The 24,644-nt window shown below is 47.4% G+C and overlaps 1 protein-coding gene across 1 annotated transcript; it reads left to right on the forward strand.

The window, feature by feature from the left end:
• Nucleotides 1-737: 737 nt before the first annotated feature.
• ECM1 (extracellular matrix protein 1) lies at nt 738-12,889 on the forward strand. The gene is made up of 7 exons (XM_081173683.1): nt 738-957; nt 5,891-5,992; nt 6,547-6,890; nt 8,722-9,159; nt 9,701-9,921; nt 11,601-11,688; nt 11,983-12,889. Exons 1-7 carry the CDS (start codon nt 888-890, stop codon nt 12,160-12,162), a joined length of 1,443 nt encoding a protein of 480 aa, XP_081029809.1. The 5' UTR covers nt 738-887; the 3' UTR covers nt 12,163-12,889.
• The last annotated feature ends 11,755 nt before the right edge of the window (nt 12,890-24,644 follow it).

Consider the following 24,644-nt stretch of genomic DNA (forward strand, 5'->3'; position numbering starts at 1 on the left):
AGCTGGAGGCCCCATTAGTTAAAGTGGTGCTTCAGGTTAAGAACAGTTTCAGGTTAAGAACGGACCTCCAGAACAAATTAAGTTCTTAACTCGAGGTACCACTGTACCGGGAAATTCAAGGGTTTGAGCCTGGGTCGTTCTGCATGCAAAACAGATGCTTCACCTCTGCACTATGGGCTGTCCCCAACTGCACGTTTTTTTATTCAGAAGCATTGCCTGATTTTGTAGGGAGTGGAGATGGGAGTTGGGAAGAGACATTATTTACTTATTTTGAGTGGGTCTCTGCAACAAAGAGATCAGCTGCAACATGATGAAAGGATAAAACAGAACTGGTTTGCTTGTGGGGTTTTTTTGGTGGTTTTTTTTTTTAAACCCTAAAGTCAAACACATTCTTTAAACAGATTTGCATTAGGGTGTATTCATCACCTCCCCCAACTCCTTTGTACTGTATTATGAAATGGTCTGGTGATAATTTCATAATAGGCGGTGAATGTTCTCCCTTCCTCTTTTATTTATCTGTTAGCAGTTGCTTTGAAACCTGATCCTTAATAAGGAATCATGGTTGGGCTTGAGGTTGGGGAGGGGGCAGAGAGAGGAGGAGGAGGAGGAGGAGGAAAATGCCTCTGTTTTTCTTTCCTCCTGCACCACCCCCTCCAGTTGTGGTTTTGGTGGTAGTGGGTTGCTGGCTCATGAGCACCCAGGGCGTGTCTCCCTACGTCAGCCGATGACTCAGTTTTCGCCTGCCAGTCTCCAGCCTTATAAAAGAGCACAGCAGCAGCCAGCAAACCGTCAGCAACAGCAGCTCAGGCAAGAAGAAGGAGCAGAGAGGAACCACCTGGCGTCACAACCCCTGAGAGAAGCCAGACTCCACCTGACTCCGGACGGCTATGAAGATGCTGGTCCTTTTCCTGGCCTCTTGGCTAGTCCTGGCGCAATCCGCCACTCTTGCTCCCGAAGGTAAGCCTACTCAAGAACCCATCACTAACTACGACAAGTTGGGACCTTGCTTGCTTACTTGTTTCCTGACCTCCCTTTCCCTGTTGCAAACTAGGGCAGATGTGTGCAGGGCAAGGTGACAGCTGCCGAGCGAGATCTGCAAGCTGGCATGGCGGCAGTGCGCTTCAGGTTGGCACTTTCCTCGCGCCCTCCGTGCTGCCTGTTAGCCGGGAACAACTGGTGCATTAGACTGCATACGCACCATACCTTTAAAGCACATTTATTCCTCTATTAGCACCCTCGCTCATAAACACAATCGTGGGAAATGTAGTTTGCCCCCTTACAGCCCCATGATTCCAAGCATCCTTGAGAAACTATAGTTCCCAGGAGTTGTGGGTGGGGAGAGCCGTGTGCTTTAAATGTATGGCCTTATGTGTGTTAGTGCCACACTCCTATAAAGCAAATGGGGGAACAACATTTTAAATTTCTGGGTCCTTCCCTGCTTGTGCAAGTCTTCTCTGAAACTGCCTATTCTCCCCCACCTTCCAGCTGTTTCAGAGAGAGTACCTTATTGTCACTGCAGGGAAAAACCGCTGGCTGCATAGGCACCACACATTTCAGGCACACCCCCATACTGAGGAAACTGTACTGTAGTTTGTTTAGGGTTCTGGGGATTGTAGCTTTGTGAGTTGGCAAACTACACTTCGTGGGGTTATTAGTGGTTTGTGTGCTTTAAATGTAGGGTGTATGAGAATTTTCAGCATACTGAAAGAGAATTTTCAGCATACTGTACACATACACAAACACACACACACGAGCCCCTTTTGTGTTTTATAGACGCTAACCCCTGTTATCGCCTTCAGAATCCCTGAACGTTGTTGAGATGTAAATCAAAGATTGAGCCATTCTGAGTCCTGCAATCTACCTCAGTTTTCTCAAAAGTTTGGGTCTTCCTAACTTTTGAAATTTTAAGACAGCTCTCATTTTATTCTCTGAGCACAGATCCAGAGGCTATTCACAGCCTCTACTTTATCTTTTTATGTTTATTTGTGTAGCTGGGTGCTCCCAAATCAATCAACATTGTTCCTCTCTTTCTTTAATCGTGTTTCAGAACTGCTGTTGTCTTAATGGCTCAGGCAGAATAAGGCTTCAAAACAACACATCTATCATCAGTCTTGTGATTTGGAACTGAAAACCAATTATTTACACACTTGCTGATCCTCTAAGTATTTGACAATTTTTTTAAAGGCCTTCAGGCAAAAAACCCCAAACACTCTAGGCATTGTGAAATCTAGCACAACTGGGCGATAAATCATGATTTTCAGTAGCTTTAACTGGAAAAAAATGTGACACTGGCTTTGGATCTGAAAAATCTCCTGATTAACCTTGTGAAATCTGTCGTCTTGTTTGGTGTTGGTTTTTTCCAGCCAAATTGTGTTGCAATGTTTTAAAATTTAAACGATTCCTTCCCTCTGCAAAAAAAAGGAAAGGAAAAAAAGAGGGGGGGGGAGAGAAGAAGTAGTATCAGATACAAGAACAACTCTGGATTGAAGGGACACATACCATAACATAATAGATTGTAAAGAATAGTGCTGTAACTGCTGTGTCCAAGATGCTGTGTGTATCTTGAGTTACAGAGAAAATATAGCCCTCCCAAAATGCATGTGTGTGTCCCAACCAAAAATTTAAAACCCAGAACCCAAAACGGTGCCTCACAATAACCCTTTCTGATAGGCCACTACAGATGTTCCCATTTTACATATGAGGAAAACTGAGGCTGAGGCATGGGATAATTTGTCCCATGGCAGAGCCAAGCCCTGAGATCCAGGCCTCTGAGGTCTCCAAGCTTAGTTCTCTGTCTAGTGGAGCGCAGTGGCTCTGATTTCCCAGCATGCACTGCATGTTCCCCCGAACCTCAAAGTAAAGAAAGGGAGTGCAGAAGCTGGTTGTTCGTTTTGGAAGGTCTGTTGTTTCTTGGTGATTGCTTGGAGGACAAGCTGGCTTGCGGGGAAGGAAGGAAGTGAAGTTTCTGCTATTTATCACCTGGGATGTTTGAAAGCATCAGTGTGGTCGGGCTCCTTGCACAGCATAAACAATTGGCTACAGAGACCTTTTCAACAGTAGCATCCTTGGGAGCAGCGCAGGTCTATCATGGTCTACTGGGTGATTTGCAGTAGTTCAGCAAGAGCTCCTGATCCGCAACAAGAATGACCCAAACACCAACACCCCCTATTAGATGCTGAAAAAGAACGCTCGGTGGTAGGGTGACCAGAAATAGAATTTTGAAAGGAAGGACTTCTTATCTTGATTCTAGAACTGACCATCTGGTCTCAGTACATGCCCAGAGACACCCTTGTTCCTTAATTCTTAGCATATGTCCACTAGGCTCAGTCTCTATTGTGCACCTGTCTCTTGTTGTTGAACTTCGGGTTTTTTTAGTTAAAACAAAAAAACAAACAAAAAACCCCACACACCACAAAGTAGATCCCACAAACCTAAAGTCTGTCCATACCAAACCTAGAACCCCCTCCCTTGATGTGAGGGTATGATGGTGCAACCAGCCTGCCATTCTTTTGCCGTGAGGAGCAACCAGCAGGGATTTTGGCTGTGCAAACTGTACAAAAGCGCTGCGCTGACTGTGAGAGTAAACTGTTATTTGTTTTGAAAAGGGGTGTACATGTTGAGAATGCATATGTCAGGTGCAGCCCAAGACCTTGTGGTGGGTGGCTTCCTCTAGATCTCATTCCCTCGGCATGCATGATACAATATTTACCTTCCCTAAGCAGGGAGTGGATTCTGAGGCCATTATTTGCAGAGAACTTAAAGCAGCTCTTGATGCCAGAGGACTTTTCCCTGCCACAATGGCAACGCCACCCTGCAAGACCAGTAGAATAAGCTGGCTTTTCTCGTTCTGTTCGTAAACCAACTAGACTCATCATACATGCATTTAAAGTACATCACTCCCCACAAAGAATCCCGGGAACTGTAGTTTGTTAAGGGTGCTGGGAATTATAGTTCTGTGTTGAGTTAAGCTACAGTTTCCAGGATTCTTGTGGGGGGGGGGAGTATGCTTAAAATGTATGGTGTGTATGCAGCAATCTTCTCCTTCCTTCCTGGTTACTATTGACACCCTACACAATGTGATACTGTGTTTATGGAAGACAATCTTACTTGACTACGAGTGATCGCCAAAGAAGAAGATTACATGGGAGGACACACATTTGCCAGAGACTTGCAATGAAATGTTGAATGTGGTGATGTCATATAGCACATATAGCTGGTCACTTAGATCAGGGGTAGAGAAGCATCTGTGTGGCCTGAAAGATGCGGAACTGAAGAACTCAACAGGGGCCATTTCTCTCTCTCCGCCCCCCCCCCCCCCAATTGCTGCACCTGTAGAATCTCTGCCTGTCCAGCATCTGTTTTTGAAGCTGCAGGAGCTATGCTGCAAAAGAATGGGTAGAAACCTTCACAGGAAGTCAAGGACAAAATATGTACAAGACAGATAAGGTAGTCAGGCTGAGTCTGCCCAGGAAACTGGCCCCACGGAGCGAGCCAGACTTCCATCATTGCCGCAAGTGTTAATTAGCGGGTGGCAGAGTGTATTGACTTCCTTTTCTTTTGGAATTGATTGTGCTTACTCATCCATGAGAACTGTGCTTGTAATTGACAAGAGGAAGTTGATTAACCAGGCTGATTAACTGTAGCAAGAAAGACTTGGTCCCGGCAGCACATGGCTGGCCTTCCCGCCCATAAAAGCAGTTTTGCTGGAGCTGGCGACGTGTGCTAAATCATTTTTGTATTCTGATTTCCAAATCTATCCCACACAATGAGGCCCCTGGGCAAAACAATTTAAAATACTGGGGTTGTGTGTTCAGTGTTAATCCTACTCGGAGTAGACCCATTGAAATTGAATGGGCATGACTGAGCTAAGCCCACCATTTTCAATAGGTCTACTTTGACTAGAACTTGGTTTGATACCACCCATAGGTCAGTATCCTCCACTGCTCACACGGAAACTCGGGGCCAACACCTCCTTGCCGCTGTCTACCTGCCACCAGAGGCAGCCACGTCTAATAGTAGGACCGGCCTCAATCAAAGTCTCCCTTCTATTTGAGCTCTGCCGCAACCAAATCTGGGCAGAGTGGCCACATGACTTAAGTCAAATATTAAGGAAGTCACATTCTTGTGCTATGGTTGCTTGTTTTAATTAGGCCTTGATGCCCTGGGGGCCAAGTTCTGAATTCTCCAGTACAGGGTACAATTATTGTTTTGGTATTCGTGCAGCTTCCTGATCAACACACCACTTCCACTTTGGAGTTGCGGTTCAGCGTACCTGCTACTGAGCCATGGCACTCCCCCTTTAAAATAAAGTAAGGCTCCAGTCCTCATGGTTCTGAAAAAAGATAGGAAGGGGAAAAGTTAGGAAGCTGTCTATGCCGAGTCAGAACATTGGTCCCTCTAGCTCAGTATTGTTTGCAAATGCCCGACAGAGGCTTTCCAGTGTTTCAGGCAGGGGGAATTCCCAGCCCTACCTAGAGATGTCAGGAATTGAACTTGGGAACTTCTGCATGCCAAGCAGGTGCTCTGTCCCATAGCTATTGCTTTTTGCCAAACTTTCTTTTGTCCTTGCAAACCAAGACTATATGCTCTTGAGAAGTCCCAAATTAAATAAGGGGGGAAATTTGTGATGCTGGATGTAGTTTGACTTTGCTGATATAGGTCCTGGCAACCCCATGATTGTTAGATGGAAGCATGTTTTCAACTGAAACTGTTTTTAATTCTTTTTTAGAATGTTCTGTTTTACAACTTTTTTTGCTTTGTTTTTAAATTGTGTGTCTGTTTGCCACCCTGGAATCCTTAGAGATGAAAGGGAGGGGTATCAATTCAGTAAAAAATGTTGTTGTTGCTTAAAAACATCTTCTAATCCCTCCTTCCCAATTCTCTCTTTTAGTTATTGAACTTGGAAAGCCAATTCTCCAAGAGGAAATCCCTCCGGCCGAGATCCCACGGGAAGTTCTGCTTCAGAGGATACTAGATAATGATGAACTGGGAGGTGAGGGTTCAAGGTTCTCCATTCTAATTACAATCCATGCTGGGGATTGGGGCCAGTTTCTCCAGGAAAATGTTATTCAGAAAACCTTGGGCTGTGCAAGAAGAGAGAATTGTACAGAAACAGATTGATGTATTTGTTTTGAATAGGTAATACCAACCTGGGGTAGCTCACTCAGTACAGCATGAGACTCTTAATTTCAGGGTTTGAGCCTCGTGATTCCTTCCAACTCTACAATTCTACGAATCTACTATGTCTATCTTATTGTTTTGTAAGTCTGAAGGGAAATGTTTCGTCAAACAGCGACCCAAATAATGACTGCTGATGTCTCGGAAATTCTCAAACACCTGTATTTATCTGTACATGGCACCTGATAACGAAATCTCCCATAGAGTAAGAAAGAACGTTCATAGACTTATACTTCGCCTGCCTCCAAGATAATAAAAGAAAAAAATAGAAATATTTTAAGGTTTAGTTTCAAAACGGGCACTTCCCAGCTAATGCATGTGAGATGTGAGTGTGCCTTGTTTGATTTCCATCCCTCTCCTCTTCCCCAGAGTTTGATCTCCCGCTGCTGGTCAATGGGGAGCCCCAGACACGGTTATCCTCTCCCCTCAGCCCAAGGGGCAGGAGGCCCGGCTGCAGCAGTGCCTTGGGGTGCACCCGGCTCCCCCCTCGCTACAGACTGGAAGAATTCCCACCTGCCCAACCTAACATCAGTAATATTGGCAACATCTGCAATGAAGGGAGGAGGAAGCTCTACTACGGGCCCTGGAATGTGCCCCAGACGGGTTTCGGTCACCTCAGCCGCCAGGGAGATGCCCTCAACAACATGGAGTCCGGGGTGGGCCAGTGCTGCAAGCTGCCCGACAGCGAGAAACTCACTTGCTGTCAGAGTGTGGTGAGTTGCTACCGTTGTTGTTCCTGGTCTGACAAAAATGACATTGCTGTGATAACGGGCACACTTTTCTTAGGTACATTACAAGGCAGGAGCTGCAACTCCTATGTTCCTAGCCCCTCTTTGGAAAACTGGTTTTGAGCTTGAATTCTTTCCACCATTTATTTATATTTTTGGGAAAGTCTAAAAAACCTTTCTTCTACTCTTTGTCGGTGTTGAAATCACCCTATTGAGAATTTTGGTGAAAACGTTTAAAAAGGGACTGTTGGTTCGGTCCCAGTCTCTGAAGGCTGACAGTTTGCAGCCCAGATCTGTAAATCTTACGTGTCTATCAGGGTTGGGAAACATCTGTGGCCCTCCAGTTGTTGCCCGAATCCAGCTCCCACCATCATCCAGCCATGCTGAATAAGGGTTGATTGGATTTGCAGTCCGACATCTGATCTACCATTGTCACTGTTGTTCTGACAAATACGGCAACTGCTGTAATACGGGGGCCTTGTGGGGGCAGGGGCTGCTGCTCTTAGGCATATTTTTGTTGTTGTTTAGTCATCTAGTCATGTCCGACTCTTTATCTCTCCTTGGAAAGACTGGTTTTGAGCTTGAATTCTTTCCACTGTTTTTTTAAAAAGGCAGGAAGAGTCTTGCATGCATGGATTTTGTGGGTGCTGAACATGCCCTACGGAGCATTTTGGTCAAAACCTTTTAAAAAAGGGATAGTTGGCTCAATCCCAGTCTCTAAGGTCTGATCATTCTCACCCCAAATTTGTTAATCTTATGCTATTATCAGGGTTGGGACCGTCTGTGGCCAAGCCATTGTTTTTCCTCATGCAGTAAGAGGAACGCAGAGAGGTATTCTATTCTGTAAAAGGTGACTTCTATACAACTGAGATCTGATGAGATTTTGTCTGGGCTGTGTGTATGTAGTATAGCAGCATACCCCTCGGTGTTGGTTGTGACATGCTCAGATACTGCACTGGTTGTGAAGGCCAACAATGCCTTTGTATGATGCATCCTCCGCTTTTCAAAGGTTGGAGCATAAAGCCGAGACTCTGTGGGACTCTAGTGGGACTCCTTTCAAAGGGCGTTTGGGGGCCCACACACCTTTGCACAGATTTGGTCTCTCAAGGATGGCCTTTGAAGCTGCTTCTCCTCTCCCTCCAGATGTGTTGGTAGGGCATGCTGTGGTTGAGGCAAAGTCACTCTTTACACCATGGGTTAGCAAACTAAGGCCCGTGGGCCAGATCAGGCCCAATTGCCTTCTGGATCCAGCCCGTGGACGGTCTGGGAATCACCACATGGATCACCAGTGCGCACGTTCTTTCCCTCTCCCTCACATGGCGGCAGTGGCAGCCACTCCTCCCTCCCTCCTCCTGGCTTCTCCCCGCCCTGCCTAGAGGAGGAAGGGAGCTGCTGGGCTTTGTTAGTGCCAGCAGCACCAGCGCTTGAGAGGCCGCCATTTTAAGCAGCCCCTCTCCTGAGCCCTTTCGCACACGGCTCATCGTCCCATTGCCACCAGCCCCTGCCGCTCTCAAGACACAGGTAAGCAGCTACCGGGGCTCGTGTTGCTTTTGCATCATCCCCCCCCCCAAAAAATATAGTCTGGCCCCCCACAAGGTCTGAGGTACAGTGGACCGGCCCCTTGCTGAAAGTTTTCTGACCCCTGCTTTACACAGCCAAAATCTGTCCTCTTCTCAGTCTGCTGCCGCCTTGCACATCCCAGGACAGACAGACAGACATGTGCTATCAAAAGCAGACTCTTGAGTTTGGGCCCAGATGATAAAAACTCTGGTTAGCCATCTGATTGACGCGTTCATCTCTCCCCACCCTGCTCCAGTGGTCAGATGTTCTGGAGCAGTTCTGCGACACGGAATTCTCGATAAAGACCAGGCCTTACCACTGCTGCATGCTGGAAGGTGCCAGCCGGGATCGCTGCTTTGACGAGGATTCCCTTTTCCCGAATTATGACTTCAAGAGCTCTGATGGTCAAGGTCCATCACAGCCGGTCACCTGCAGCAATCCTTCCCGGTGCAAACCCTCGGAGCAGGTCAACCCACCGAAGCTTCTAGAGGTCACCTTTCCTCCTGGAGAGCCCACCAGCGCCAACATCAAAAATATTTGCAAGCTGCGTAAATTCCGGCCCACCTACCTGGCCAGCATCTTCCCAAAGTCACATTTTGGCTGGTTGGTGCGCCGAGCACAGGCTGTGAACCGCTTGGAAAATGAGTTTAAGAAATGTTGCCGAAAGGAGGATGCCGGCTGTGCCCGCAAAGGGGTGAGTGAGTGAGTCAGGAGGGCCTCCTGGAATCTCCTGCTTGGGTCTTTTCCCAGCATCCCTTTCTCTCCCAGCATTCCATGCTTTATGGTCTGTTTCGAACACAAGCTGCCTCTCCCATGCAGCCAAAGAATCTGAGCAGTTCACAATGAAGGATTTGTCCTTGATTTGGGGGTAACACCCAGTGTGGCATTTTGGAATTTTGCAGCCTTGCAGGCTAACCGTTGGGAAGTTTGTCGCTTCTTCCAACCAAGGAACGGGTACACAGATGCGTAAATTGTGCATATAATGGTCTATATTAGCAAATGCAAAAATGCTTTCTATTGGGGAAATTGCAAACACATACGTAGCATACAAAAATGTACATATTGGGAAGAAACTGAAATGAAAGGGCTGGCGAATTTTCATGAGGACTGTAGAGAACTGAACTTAAGATTGGTAGACCGCAAGGAGCTGCAATAAATGGATGGGTTTTCGTTCACCTCTAGAGGTTGTCTCTCTCTCATGACCTCCCCCTGTTTTGTTTTGCTTTGCTTTCCAGTGGGAAAAGGTTCTGACCCAGTACTGCAAACAGGAGTTCTCTGTGAAGACCAGGCCACACTTCTGCTGTAAAGTCCCTGCAGGGGAGGCCCGTTATGGTTGCTTTGCCAATTTGGCTCCATACCCAGCCTACGACCAGGAAATTCAACAGGTCAACCTCGGTCAGGTCACCCCAGACCTCCTGGACTCGCTCTGTGGCCAATTCACGCTTCTCACCAAGCAGTAAGTATGGTTACTTATTCCGTTTCAGTTACTTACCTGCCCTTCCCCTTCAGGTCCCCGGTCGAGCTACAGCAATTTAAAGTTCAGTATCACAAACAGTTTCCAACAAATGGCAGTTACAGGAAAAGGGTGGCTCTTGTCAAGATATATACAGTGGTACCTCAGGTTACATACGCTTCAGGTTACAGGCTCCGCTAACCCAGAAATAGTGCTTCAGGTTAAGAACTTTGCTTCAGGATGAGAACAGAAATTGCGCAGCGGCAGCTCAGCGGCAGCAGGAGGCCCCATTAGCTAAAGTGGAGCTTCAGGTTATGAACAGTTGCAGGTTAAGTACGGACCTCCGGAACGAATTAAGTACTTAACCTGAGGTACCACTGTATCAGGTATCAAAGACCAGGTTTGAAAGTAACTTAGTTGGTCTTTAAGGTGCTAATGGAAGGAATTTTTTATTTTGACTATGGCAGACCAACACGGCTACCTATCTGTAACAGGTTTGGAAGGTGCATCTTCTTCCAATACATGGCAGAAACTGCATAATGTTGGTGCTGGACGCAGTTCTGTGGGGAGGGAATTCCTTGACTTAGGGGCTGTCACGCAGAACTCCCCAACTTCTGAGGGCAGTGGAATATCAAGAGGGCTTCAGGTTTTTGCTGGGCTGTCGGGAAGTATATTGCAGGGGAGGTTGGAGAAGTTTGGTTTTCCGATTTGTGCCATGCACTTCCCCGGCTAGAAAAAGTGTGTTTAAGAATTCCTATACTGGAGGCGGGTGGGGTGGGAGTGTGAAAAGGGCATCTGTCAGTAGCAAGTGGTATAAAGATGCAATGACTGTTATTCCAACTGGGCGGAATACAGATTGCGGAGATTGCAGCCACCTCTGGTAGCAACATTTTGCTTGCAGGCAGCAAGCCTTGTGTGTGTCTTTCAAAAAAGTTAAACTGAGCTGTTCAGAAATAATTAATTTAAGGAAGGCTGGGTAATTAATTCAGACCTAGGGTTGTTGCTCCCCCTTGTGGCTGAAACCCAAAGTGATTTCTCTCTTCTCCTCCCCCTTACCCAAACCATTCTCAGTCTACAGTTCAAGATCCTCCTCCTCCAGTCTACGTAGTCTTATTAGCTGAAGACAGAAAGGAATGGGAGAGAAATTCACTCCTGTTTGCTTTTTCAAATAAGCCCAATTTGCACTTCCAGGAATGATATGTGAATTGAACCACGGCCAAGATTCGTGCTTCTTCAAATTTTGCAATGTGTAGAAAATTGCAAATATTTTGTTGAAGTGTGCTAATAAAATCCCATATTTTAGTGAATGTAACATACAGGTGTGCATTATACTAGAGGAAATTGCTTTGCAAAGATGTGCATGTTAGGACAAATTCACACTGAAATTCTGATGAACATTCGTGAGGACATTAAAGGAAAAAAATATTTGCAAGCTAATGTGGAAACATGGTGAACTGAATGAGGGAAACTGAAATTTGATGGAGTTGCCAGTCTCTAAATACAGATAATAGAAAATTTCAAGGAAGAAAGAAGAGAATTTGCCATCCGAAATGGCTGACGTGTCGATCAAGACTTACGTGTGGCATAAATGTTTAACCGTCCTTGCCCATCTGAAGGGCATTTTCCATTAGTATATTTTTATAATTACAACCCCCCCCCAACTTTTTCACATTGTTCTCCAGGAAGAACATCCCTGCTCTGGTCCAGAACATCACAGAACCCTGTTGCAAGTTGCAGGGCAGTGAGAGGACACAGTGTGCTGAGGATGTGGTGAGTAATCGGTTGGAGGAAGCAGCTATTCATCTGTAAAGAACAAGGCAAGGGTTGTGGGGGGGGTGTTGGCAAGGATCTTGATTTAGGAGCAGCCTAGTATGAGCTGAGCACGAGGGGTTCCACTTTTAACTTGTGTTTCACCCCTCCCTCCTCTGCCTATAAACGAGGGATGGGGACCTGTGACCCTACAGGTGGTGATGGGTGGCAATGATGTCCCACCGTTTCAGAAAAGAGAGTAACACTGACATCCTTGATCCTTTAACGTGATGTGGTTATTTCTCCTCCCTGCAGAAATCCCAGTTCATTGTGGCACTCTGCAGCTCCCAGAAGAAAACGTGGAAAGACCCCAAGAAATGTTGTTCCCAGTTGGAGGGCGAGGCCCGCAGCAACTGCTTCAATGTCAACTACCTGAACAACGTGTCTCTTGCCAGTTCTGTGCAGATCACCCGCCCAACGGTGCCGTCCGTGTGAATCAGAAACAGACTCGTCCCCTACTGCTGAAACGCGCCTCTTCCCTTCCTCTGTCCTCTTCTCTCTCTGGCTGGTTCCAGTTCCATGCTTCCGAGAAGTGGGTTAGCTGCTTCCCTGACCTATAGACTATCAACTATCTAAGACGTTGCTCCCTCCCCAAGGCAAAGCAGGGGGGGGGCAAAAATCAATCTGCACACACTGACCTCTCACTAAGGGGGCCTCTGGAAGCCCTCACTGGTACGCACTTTAAATTCTAGGCAGTCGCGACCCAAGGAAAACATCTCAGTCCTTTTTTTAAAAGAAAAAGTTCTGTCTGATTTTTGTCTTCTGTCACTAAAGTGCTAAAAGGCGTTTTGATTCAAAAGGGGAGTTTGGGAGAAAGCAGAGAGAGGATTTCTCTTGCTAGGGAGTGCCTCCCCCCCCCCACCATATTGGCCAGCTGGCAAAGTTTAATTCATTCCCTTCAATCCAGACACCTCCAGATCTTCGTGAGATATCTGGAGGGTCTGTGTCGCCATCGTTATTTGGAGCTTTGCCTTCTGTTCCATATAGTCTGCTTTTGGATTTGTGCAAAACTTAAGTTGATCAGGATGGTCTCCAATTAGGTAGATGGGTGCCAGTGCTTTTGTTTTTTTAGTGAAGAAAGCGGAACAGGAGCACAAGGCCTGAAGGACTGGAGAAGGGGAACTTCTATTTCTGAGTAGCTTTTCTGCTGATCTTAGGCAGGTACAGCCCTACCAACAAGGCTCTAGCAATCAGGAATGATGGTGGGGACGGTGGATAAAATAACAAGGGAAGAGTTGGTGTGGTGTAATGGTTATTGAAACATGCCCAGAAAACACACTAGCCCAGAAGGAAACACTGTACAGGGGAGTTTGTGGGTTACTCTGCCAAGTCACACCATTGCATCTCCATCTTTGTTTCCCAGCTGTAACTGAGCAAAGGGCTCTAATAAACCACTTTTTAGATGAATCCTTTCCGTTATCTGACTTCTTTATTTTACTTATATATTTGGGGAAATTTCACTGGAAAAAAGTCGGAATGGTCTACCAGCTCTGTTCCTGGTCAGGGATAGACATGCGTTAAGTGACCTTGAGGTCAGATTACTGTGATGCGCTCTTGGTACTAGTTCTGAAATTCTCTCAAAATGCATATGTGGCAGTGAACAATAGAAGGGGAACAAAAGTGCTGGCTGTTCCTCCTCCTCCTTCTAAATCACGCAAAGAGACAGGACATGCCATTGAATGAAAAAGACCTACGTTACACAGACACACAAAGAAAGCCATGCACAGCAAGTAGTTTTGCCATTGCTTTGGGTATAAGGAAGAAAGCAGCCTCTGATCAAAATGGCAAGAACAGCCACAAAATGGGTTTTGAGTGCCAATGCATTTAGCAAAAGTTATGCGGAAGCGGGTGCTTAATCTGGAACATCAGGGACACCCAGAACTCTGCCAAAACACAAATGGCACAACAGACCAGTCTGTCTGTAACAAAGTCTTACATAACGTGCAAAAGAGACCCTCCATGGAGCCCAAAAAGGACATCAGTAGGGGTGGAAAGGGGCTTCGTTTTGGTTTCAGTTGCTCAGCCTCCCTGCCGAACAACTCCAGTTGAAGAGACGAGTTCTGTGGAGAGACAGCTGGGTAGCAAGGGGAAAAACAGGTGTTTAGAGGTTTTTTAGAGAGTACTCAACACTTAGGACACGGGTGGCGCTGTGGGTTAAACCACAGAGCCTAGGACTTGCTGATCTGAAGGTGGTTCGAATCCCCGGGACGGGGTGAGCTCTGGTTGCTCGGTCCCTGCTCCTGCCAACCTAGCAGTTCTAAAGCACGTCAAAGTGCAAGTAGATAAATAGGTACCACTCCGGCGGGAAGGTAAACGGCATTTCTGTGTGCTGCTCTGGTTTGCAGAAGTGGCTTAGTCATGCTGGCCACATGACCCGGAAGCTGTCTGCGGACAAACGCCGGCTCCCTCGCCCAGTAAAGCGAGATGTGCGCCGCAGCCCCAGAGTTGTCCGTGACTGGACCTAATGGTCAGGGGTCCCTTTACCTTTACTAGCACTGATGGTGACTGCCGTAAAATACTCTTATTCTTATTCTTAATTGAATATTCTTATTCTTATTCTTAATTAAATTTATATACCACCCTATACGGGGAGGTTTCGGGTCGGTTCCCAGAACAAAATCAAAATATAAAACCACAAAACATATAATCAAAATAAAAACATATATATGTTCGTTCATATGTTTTATTTGTACAAATGCCTCCAGGAAATGCCCAAAGTGGCAAGCAACAGAGAAAGCAGGAATGCTTTTCAACACCAGACACTGTAAAACTGTTTCATAACATAAGAAAACAACAGGAGAAGAAGCATAACAGCATGCAAAACTACAGCGACATCCTTTCGACACTGTGAATATAAGGAGATTGTATGAACAACATCCAATAACAGCAAAAACAGCAGAGGTATTTAACCACCAGGGTGCGCCTCTGCATTGGCACTGGCCACTTGCAGCCGGTCTGCAGTGCCAGATCTTTTAGACACGGTTTAATTTGCACCTCAGCAGGACTGGAGTTTTCCTGGCTCAGCAGCACCTCTGACACATCACTCAAGATAGACGCTCAGCCATTTGTTTGGGGAACAGATTTTTTTTTTGGGGGGGTTGTCTCTTTGCCCCCTGGAAAGCCGGAGGAGTCAGAGAATGACAGGACGCATCTGCCTCATGTTCTGGTCATATAATGAACATGATTCGACATCCTAAAGGACACAAAGTCTCCAGGATAAAGCATTTAATTGGGAACTGGTTTAAAAAGAAGAATTATTATTTTTTGGCAGAGAGGCAGTGGAAGGTTTATTATGAGCTTTAGGGAGTAAGTGGGGGAGGCCAAAATCTATTCAACAGAGTGGGCCTTAGTTGTGCAAGCTGTGCAATGGGTGCAAAAACTAGTGCCTCAAGAAAAAAGTTCGTAAGGGGTCAAACTGGCCTTTTCTTATTTTATATATTGACCATGTTTCTGGACCAATCAGTCATCTAATTTAGGCACGTCCAACAGGTATCTACCGATAGATCACCAGACGTCTGTGGTAGATCACTAGTAGATCATTGTCTCCCACCAAAGAAGCTCAACAACCTTGGTTCCCCTTAAGAAAGCTCAACATTTTTACCCTGCACCCCCAAAATGGCTTTCCTTCTAAAAAAATCTCAACAACCTTGACCTGAACCCCCCAAAAGGGGGTAGATCACTGCCAGTTTTTAACTCTGTGAGTAGATCACATTCTCTTGGGAGTTGGCCACCCCTGAAAAAGAGCGTACAGCATTTTAAAAAATGATATATGGATCCGTAAAACCAAATGAGCTCGTGTTGACACAAGCTTACCTTTGCAGTTCTCTCTTAAATATTACTCTTTTCCTTTTGTTCCAATCCCCTTTTATGGCCATCAAAATTAGTGACCACCGCTGCACCTTGTGGCGCTGAGTTCCGTAAGCTAAAGGTGCGTGGCGAGAATGGTCCCCAACATTCCAAACTGGCTCAGGGGGTTGAGCCTTTCATACACGGCTATCGTCTCAACGCTTAGAGTTTATTCAGGTTTCAGAACAGATGTTTACCTAGATTTGGCCTGTTTTTAATTTCTCAAGGGCTTCCTGCGGCAACCTTACCTTGTCCAGGTTCCCTCCAAATTTAACCTGGACTCCAACCCCCAAGCAGCCAGGATGACCAGTGGTCATTGGGAGACGGGGCCAGCTCAAGATATTTTGGCACCTGAGGCAGACTCCCAAAAGGCGCTACCCCAGGGAAGAAGGGGTGAGGGAAGATCTACATCAAGAACAAGGGTAGGGGGGAGAGAAAGATCAGCTCTGGGATCTGCCGCTGCAGCGGATCTTGCTGCCTAATGCAGGCTCTTCATCTTGTCTCCGTGAGTTCCACTGGCAGAGTGAGAATTTGGGGCCTCGTCTCTCCCAGGTCCTAGTCCAGGGGTTGGAAAGGTTTACCTTGCCTGGGCCAGTTCACTCCAGCGGAGAACCCTCCATGTGTGTGTAAGCGCCCACACCCGCAATTTCTGGCATCTGCGCAGATGTGATTTCCGGCACCACGGAAGCAAGTCCCTGCACTGCAACGGTTTAGCGCAGTGTGGGGAGACTCACTGAGTGGGTGTCTCGGTTTGGGGATATCTTGTGGGCCGGCTAAACGACCCCTGTGGGCCTCTTGTGGCCCACGGGCCTTAGGTTGCTGACCTCTGTGCTAAAACGTAAAGGTGAAGGCACCCCTGACCATTAGGTCCAGTCGTGGCCGACTCTGGGGTTGCGGCGCTCATCTCGCTTTATTGGTCAATGGAGCGGGCGTACAGCTTCCGGGTCATGTGGCCAGCATGACTAAGCCACGTCTGGCGAACCAGAGCAGCGCACAGAAACGCCGTTTACCTTCCCGCTGGAGCGATACCTATTTATCTACTTGCACTTTGGCATGCTTTCAAACTGCTAGGTGGGCAGGAGCTGGGACCGAGCAACGGGAGCTCACCCCGTCACGGGGATCGGCAAGTCCTAGGCTCTGTGGTTTAACCCACAGCGCCTCCCGTGTCCCGACCTCTGTGCTAGTCCAATGCTAGTTTTGGAGGGTCCCAGAGTTGGGAAGGAAAGTGCTAGCTTGTGGGGAGACGATCTCCCATGGCTTCAGCTCTTGGGGGCAGTGAAAAACAAACCATGTCAGATATTGATCCATCTCAGAAATGGGACCTTTCCCTTGGACACAGATTTGGATTTCTTTTCTTTTGGTTCTAAGAAGACGTGCCGCTGAGCTAATCCTTGGCTTCTTGTTTCAAAGCTGACCTGTTTTTTCCAGCGACCAAAATAATCCCAGTTCCTTTGGTTTGGAATGGTGAGAGAACGGACTTGTTTTTTGGGGGAGTGCAGGAGTGGGCGAACGAAACTTTGCACGACGGCAGCAAGGGACTTGGCACCGGCTGTGTTTAAAACAAACAGGCCCCGGGGGCCTCCTGGTCACGTATTGAGGAGGGTGGGGCCGGGCACCGGGCAGCTTGGCCAGAAGGGTGGGCACCTATCCCAAGCAAACAGTGCACAGCTGATACAAGGCCCCCTTTTAACAACACGTCCCCCTTTCAGGCCGCAAAGTTCACAGGGGAAAGAAACACACACTGTGCGGTGTTAGAAAAACCCAGTCTAAGATCACAGGGGAAGGTCCTGCTAGGCCTGGACTAAACAATGGCCCCCTGGCTGGGGGGCCTGATCCACCCCCGCCCAACACCCAGCGTTGCCCCCGCCACTCCAAAGCCAGTAAAACAATGGCTGGTTTCGAAAGAGAGAAAAGTTGAATTGGAAGGGGGCAGGCGGGCAGAGGACGACAAGAGCGGATGTAAGCTGAGTCCATTTATCCTGGCAACCTCCTTTGGGGGGGGCTGTGCGTGACTTTCGAAGGAACGCCAGAGGATGTTCTTTCCCCCCTTTTAAAAAAATAGTTTTTATTAAAAATTTCAACATAACAGTTATCAAAAACATATCATCTTCATTCCACCCATTTCCCCCCTCCCCAAGAAAATCCCTCCCTCCCCCCCCAAGACTTCCCTCAGCTCCTCTCTCTGATTTTTCAACACATGTTATTCTCTGCATATTTTAAAATTGTAAAGATCCTTAAATTATCTGTCTATTGTATTAACAATAATAAATTTGTGTATGTTTATTCGAAACCTGCCAAGGAGTCCAATTCATTTTGTTGTTCTTTTTAGTAGTTTGTAAAAAGTTGGCTGATCGCCGAAGAATTGATGCTTTTGAATTCTGGTGCTGGAGGAGACTCTGGAGAGTCCCGTGGACTGCAAGATCAAACCCATCCATTCTGAAGGAAATCAGCCCTGAGTGCTCACTGGAAGGACAGATCCTGAAGCTGAGGCTCCAATATTTTGGCCACCTCATGAGAAGAGAAGACTCCCTGGAAAAGACCCTGATGTTGGGAAAGATGGAGGGCACAAGGAGAAGGGGATGACAGAGGACAAGATAGTGGGACAGTGTTCTCGAAGAGACCAGCATGAGTTTGACCAAACTGCGGGAGCCAGTGGAGGACAGGAGGGCCTGGCGTGCTCTGGTCCAGGGGGTCACGAAGAGTCGGACACGACTAAATGACTAAACAACAACAGAAAAGTTCCCATTCTTCTTTAAAGTCACAGTTGTCCTTGTCTTGCAGTTTATATGTCAATTCCGCCAATTCCACATAATCCATCAATTTCTCTTGCCACTGTTCTTTTGTTGGGATTTCCTCATTCTTCCATCCTTGTGCTATTAAGACTCTTGCCGCCGTTGTCGCATACATAAATAAATTCTCTATTTCCCTTGGCAGGACTTTTCCTACAATCTCTAACAGAAATGCTTCTGGTTTTTTTTTAATTTAAACATTTTCTTCAACTCATTGTATATCATTACCCTTTTTTAAAAAAAATTCTCTACATTCCCACCACATATGGTAAAAAGTCCCTTATCAGAACACCAGTGTGCCTGCCTTGCCCCCTCTATGCCCCCCCTGACCCCTCCGATCTGCAGAACCGGCGCTGTTACAGCTGCCTTGTAATACCTGTTCTGCATTTGTATGCATTGGATCTTTTAGAGGGGCTTCAGCCACACTTGGAACTCCCTGCCAATTGACATTCACCTTCTCCACTGTCCTCTTTGGGGCACTTGCTAAAAATGTTTTTGTTTAGGCAAGCCTACCCGGATGTGTATGTAGAACACGGGGTATGTGCTTCGATCTGGTTTTTAGCTGGTTGTAGATTCTCAAAAGAAGGTTTTAAATTGCTGAAATTACTGATAATTTCATTCCCCCTCTCAAAACTGCACTTCACTGGGGAGAGGCATTGGTCATTAAACTGCTCTGGTAGGCGAATAAGGGTCTCTGCCTAATAACTCTCAGCATCCTTCACAAACCACAGCTCCCAGAATGCTTTGGGAGAAGCTGTGACCGTTTAAAGTGGTATTGTAGAAGTTTCCATGTATGGTAAAAGGTAAAGGACCCCTGGACAGTTAAGTCCAGTCAAAGGCGACTCATCTCGCTTTCAGGTGGAGAGAGCTGGCGTTTGTCCACAGAAAACTTTTCTGGGTCATGTGGCCAGCAGGACTAAACTGCTTCTGGCGCACAGAAACACCGTTTACCTACCTTCCTTTTCAGAGGTACCAATTTATCCGCTTGCACTGGTGTGCTTTCGAACTGCTAGGCTGGCAGGAGCTGGGACAGAGCAATGGGAACTTGCCCTGTCACGGGGATTCGAACTGCTAACCTTCTGATCGGCAAGCCCAAACGGCTCAGTGGTTTAGACCACAGCGCCACCCATGCTGTATGAACGTGGCCATAGTTGCGGTGCGTCCCCTGTGATGCCAAGCGGTCTGTGTGCTTGCAATGACCAAAACCTCGGCGTGAAATAATCAAATGCTCTGCTTCAGCATATGCGAGGGCGTCAAAATAAAATCGCGATGTGCAACCGTCACGTTTGCCGTCCTCTCTTGAGGCATCGACATCCTGTGTTTTTCTTTCCTGGGGAAAGCGGAGAAGAGCTAGATGGAGCCCAGTTTGCTTTGGCAAGCGCCTGTTGCCACTCTCCCACTGCCGAAGCGACGTTTGCCCGGGGGTGATCTGTGAGGAGCAGGCCGCCTTCCCCAGGCCGTCTCCGTCCCTTCGGCCTCAGCTCCGTGAGCCGGCTTGCCTTTCCCTTCACACCTGCGTTCCCTCCTCTTGGCCCACAGGGCTGCCAGAAACCTCTTTTCATTCCCACATTCCTCCCTCCTTCTCTCTCTCTTTCCCCCCACTCCTTTCGGATTGTTTCAGGCTCAAGTTAATGAAGCAAGGCGAAGAAACAGGCAGGCTCAGAGCATCGCGAGGCCGCTATGGGGTCACCGGCTACCTGGGCCAGGTGCAGCTTCCGGCCGCACATCACCTGCCAAAAGACTGCCGGGCGGAATTTTCATGCATAGTTTGGAAACAAGGAGTTGAGGGCTTCTTGGATGGTTAAAGTATGGGCTTCTGGCTGGAGCTGAGAGCCGCCGGCTCAGCTTTTCAGTTCTGTGGAGAGAGGCCCGGCTAAAATCCCCACTTTGAATGTTCAATTGCTGCCGGGCTGTCCTTTTTTATTATTTTTTGCTTCCTCTAGCTGCCTCAAAGTTGTGCAAAATACCAGTTTTTGGTCACGGAGAAGGTTGGTTCCTCACACCCATCGCTTTTTCCAGTCGCAATTTCTGGCACCGTGTGATGGCAGCAAAATATTATCCGGGCCAAGCTGGGTACAGAACTGAGCAGAAGGCCAGAAGAACTACATAACTTTTGTTATGGAAAAGTTCCGGGGTGAGAGACTACTCTCAACAGGGAGTGGGTGGCACTGTGGTCTAAACCACAGAGCCTAGGGCTTGCCAATCAGAAGGTCGGCGGTTCGAATCCCCGCGACGGGGAGAGGTCCCATTATTTGGTCCCTGCTCCTGCCAACCTAGCAGTTCGAAAGCACGTCAAGTGCAAGTAGATAAATAGGTACCGCTCCAGTGGGAAGGTAAACGCGTTTCCGTGTGCTGCTCTGGTTTGCCAGAAGCGGCTTAGTCATGCTGACCACATGACGCGGAAGCTGTATGCCAGCTCCCTCGGCCAGTAAAGCGAGATGAGCGCCACAACCCCAGTCGTCTGTGACTGGACCTAATGGTCAGGGGTCCCTTTACCTTTAGCTGCATCAAAGTTGTGCAAAATACCAGTTTTTGGTCACGGAGAAGGTTGGTTCCTCACACTCCTTGCTTTTTCCAGTTGCAATTTCTGGCACCGTGTGGTGGCAGCAAAATATTATCCAGGCTGAGCTGGATACAGAACTGAGCAAAGGGCCAGAAGAACTACATACCTTTTGTTATGGAAAAATTCTGGGATGAGAGACCACTCTCAACAGCCCAGGTCATCGGGGTGCAAGTCCCCCACAGGTCCATGCGGTCAGTAAAAGAAGGAAGTTCCAGCTAAGTAATTTGGGGGCAAAACAGCACGATCTTTATTGTTGTGCAACAGGTCCCCACAGGAGTAAGCACCCCGAGCCTGGGGTGACATCCTCTTTTAAAACATCCCTCTTTCCCCCAGAATACACTTTGAGAGGCATCACTGATACATCATCACTACATCACTAGCATGTCACAAATGGGGAGGGGTATACAAGGATTACACAAGTTCAACATTAGGTCCCTTTATCAGACAACTTTCCCAACACCTCTTAAGTACCCATCACCGAAAGCGCAACAAAACTCTTTCTATATCCTTGCCCTCAGGACTTGTCTGGAGATGGGCTTTCAGAACACCTGAATTGCTAAACTGCTTCTGTGGATGTATATCTGAAATAAACTCGGAGTCGAGAGTGGATTTCACGCTCTTGATTCAGCTCATAGTGGTGAGGAGGAATGGAAGTCCCACCTGAATGTCTGCCTTATATACATTATTTACACAATGGGCCCCACGTGATTGGCTAATTCCGGGATTCTCCTGTAGGCCAATCAGAATGCGGATTCCCTTCCACCTGGAGCTGGATTGGGTGGCTCCTGTGGACCAATCAGACTGCTGCATTCTGGATCCTATTGTTCTAGGACATAACACTATCGTTGCCCCCTTGGTCACTCCCTGGGTGGGGGGCCGTGTCTGTGCTCTCATGCTTGGGGAATTATGCCCTGTTCCTGCTGCCTACGTGACTTCATGCTTCTTGGTTTGTGGAGGGAGGTGCAGCCCAAATTCAACTATCTTAAGGGTTAAAATGGAGAGTCTGCTAAAGTATGGATTTTCTATGGATTTAGAAAGCTAGGTATCTTCCCTGAGCTGTCAAATCGAAAGGATACATTCAGGCGTAATATTTGTAACATTGAAATAACTTTAAAGATGTGCCCCCCCCCCACCTTGTCATTTCTGTAACACTTACAAGCGAACAACTTTTTTTTTTGTAGAATCACAAAATTGTTGAGTTGGAAGGGACCTTGAGGAATCATAACTAAAGGATCCCTGAGAGGTGGCTGTCTAACCTCTGCTTAAAACCCCCCAAAGAAGGAGAGTTCATCACCTTACGAGGGAGTCCGTTCCACTGTGGATCATCTCCCATCGTCAGAAACGTTTTCCTAATATTTACTCAGAATCTCAATTCTTGTCATTTGAATCCACTGGTTTTGGGTCCTCACCTTTCGAGCTGCAGATGTCAGGAGTGCGTGCAGGAACCAGGCCCTGTGACCAGTAGGACTTTGCAGGACTGGGGCCTTCCTAAGTTTGTTCTGAAGAGGCAAGGCATGGCTGCACAGGTGAGGCTGATTGGTAACTCACAGCACCTGGTGACAAGAGCCGGGAAGGGATATAAGGTCAGCATTTCCCTTTGGCTCTTTGCCACAGCAACATGTTCCCTCACTTGCTACATTTGGCTCCTTGACTCCTCGCTTCCTGACCCTCGGACCCCTGACTTCGTGACTCCTTGCTTCTTGATTCTCGGACCCCTGACTTCGTGACTCCTTGCTTCTTGACCCTTGGACCCCTGACTTCGTGACTCCTTGCTTCCTGACCCTCGGACCCTTGGCTTCCTGGCTTCTGGACTCCCGTTCCTGCTCCCACCCCGGTCCCAACGTCCCCAGCCAGGACTTTGATCGCCCTTGAACCAAACCATGACAGCAGAAAACAGACTTGTGACAGCCCTTCCGATATCTGAAGATGGCTATCATAATCTCCTTCCAGCCTCCTCTTATCCAGGCTTTTGCCCAAGAGTTGGGAGTTAAACTATTCGGCCTCCTCTGGCCATTTGAATTTGGTTCATGTTTTGGGGTGTGGGGCTCAGAGACTCCGTTCCCAAACACCCCAGATTTCCGAGAGACGGAGATCTCTGTAGCCGTGCTTTCTGCAGGGAACAGTGTCTTCGAAAGCAAAGCGAGCAGGCAAGAGACACTTTCTAGAAACCTTCCCCCCTCTTTCTGCCCCCTCTCCAGATGTGGAGGCTTTTGCCGGCAGCTGCTTGGACCCGTCTCGGCCCAGGCGCTGCTGGTCTGAAACGGCTGAGTCGTAAATCTCCACGTTTGGGATAGACTCTGAGAAAGGTTGTCAAGGCCTGAATGAGAGCCCATGGTCTGTGGCTTGACGGGAAAGGGCTAAGGAACTGAAGGCCTTTGGAAGTGGCGGGTTGGCCTGTTATCAGGGAACTGTAGGAAGGGCCTCCGAATGTTATCTGGTACGACCGCTTGCAATGCATCCATGACAGAAATTACACCAATTTATCTTTGGGTATTGAAATATACTCGGAGTCAAGAGTGGATTTCATGCTCTTTACTCAGCTCATCGTGGTGACGAAGAATGGAAGTTCCCCCAGAATGTCTGCTTTATATATATTATTTACACAATGGGCCCCACGTGATTGGCTAATTCCGGGATGCTCCTGTAGGCCAATCAGGTTGCGGATTCACTTCCACCTGAAGCTGGATTGGGTGGCCCCTGCAGACCAATCAGACTGCTGCATTCTGGACCCTATTGTTCTAGGACCAATCAGACTGCTGCCTTTTGGATCCTATTCAACTCAGTACATAACAGGTATGTATGTCCTACTCTGTTCCATCCAGACCAGTTCAGCGGGGCTGTAGCATGCTGTACTTGTGGGCACTGATCATTCACTCTGACAGAAACAGGATGCTGGGCTACATTATATTAATATTATTATTATTATTATTATTATTATTATTATTATTATTATTATTATTATTTTATTATTATTATTTATTATTATTTTATTTTATTAGCATTAGCAATAGCATTAGCATTAGCATTAGCATTAGCATTAGCATTATTAGCATTCATATCCCACCTTTTTCTCCATGGAGCTCAACGTGGTACGACGGTTCTCTCCCTCCTCCATTTAATCCCCCAAACAGCGCTGCGACTGAGAGACAGAGACTAGCCCAGGGACAGTTGAATCGGGGTCTCTTTCATCCTAGTCCAAGTGTCAGCAAACTTTTTCAGCAGGGGGCCGGTCCACTGTCCCTCAGACCATGTGGCGGGTCGGACTATATTTTTGAAAAGAAAAAAGAACAAATTCCTATGCCCCACAAATAACCCAGAGGTGCATTTTAAATAAAAGGGCACCTTCTACTCATCTAAAAACACGCTGATTCCTGGACCGTCCGCGGGCCGGATTGAGAAGATGATTGGGCCGGATCTGGCTCCCAGGCCTTAGTTTGCCTACCCATGTCCTAGTCTGACTCACCAACCGCTGCACCACACTGTCTCTCAAAACCAGCTTGTTTGTTGAAATCTACACATCTCCTCTGAATTTCGCATGCATGTAATGTGTACAAAGGTGCCTGTAATGGGGTAAAGCGTACATAAAATGTATCGGTCGGTGAAAACCATGTACAAAGATGCATAAGGATGTACGAAGAGGCCTGTAGCTGGATCAGCCCCAAAGGGGGCAGTGGCTACCTAGTCCAGCATCCCTGTTTTCACAGCAGCCAGCCAGATCT

The sequence above is a fragment of the Podarcis bocagei genome, assembly GCF_964188305.1.
Source record: "Podarcis bocagei genome assembly, chromosome: 16".
Taxonomy (NCBI): Eukaryota; Metazoa; Chordata; class Lepidosauria; order Squamata; family Lacertidae; genus Podarcis; species Podarcis bocagei.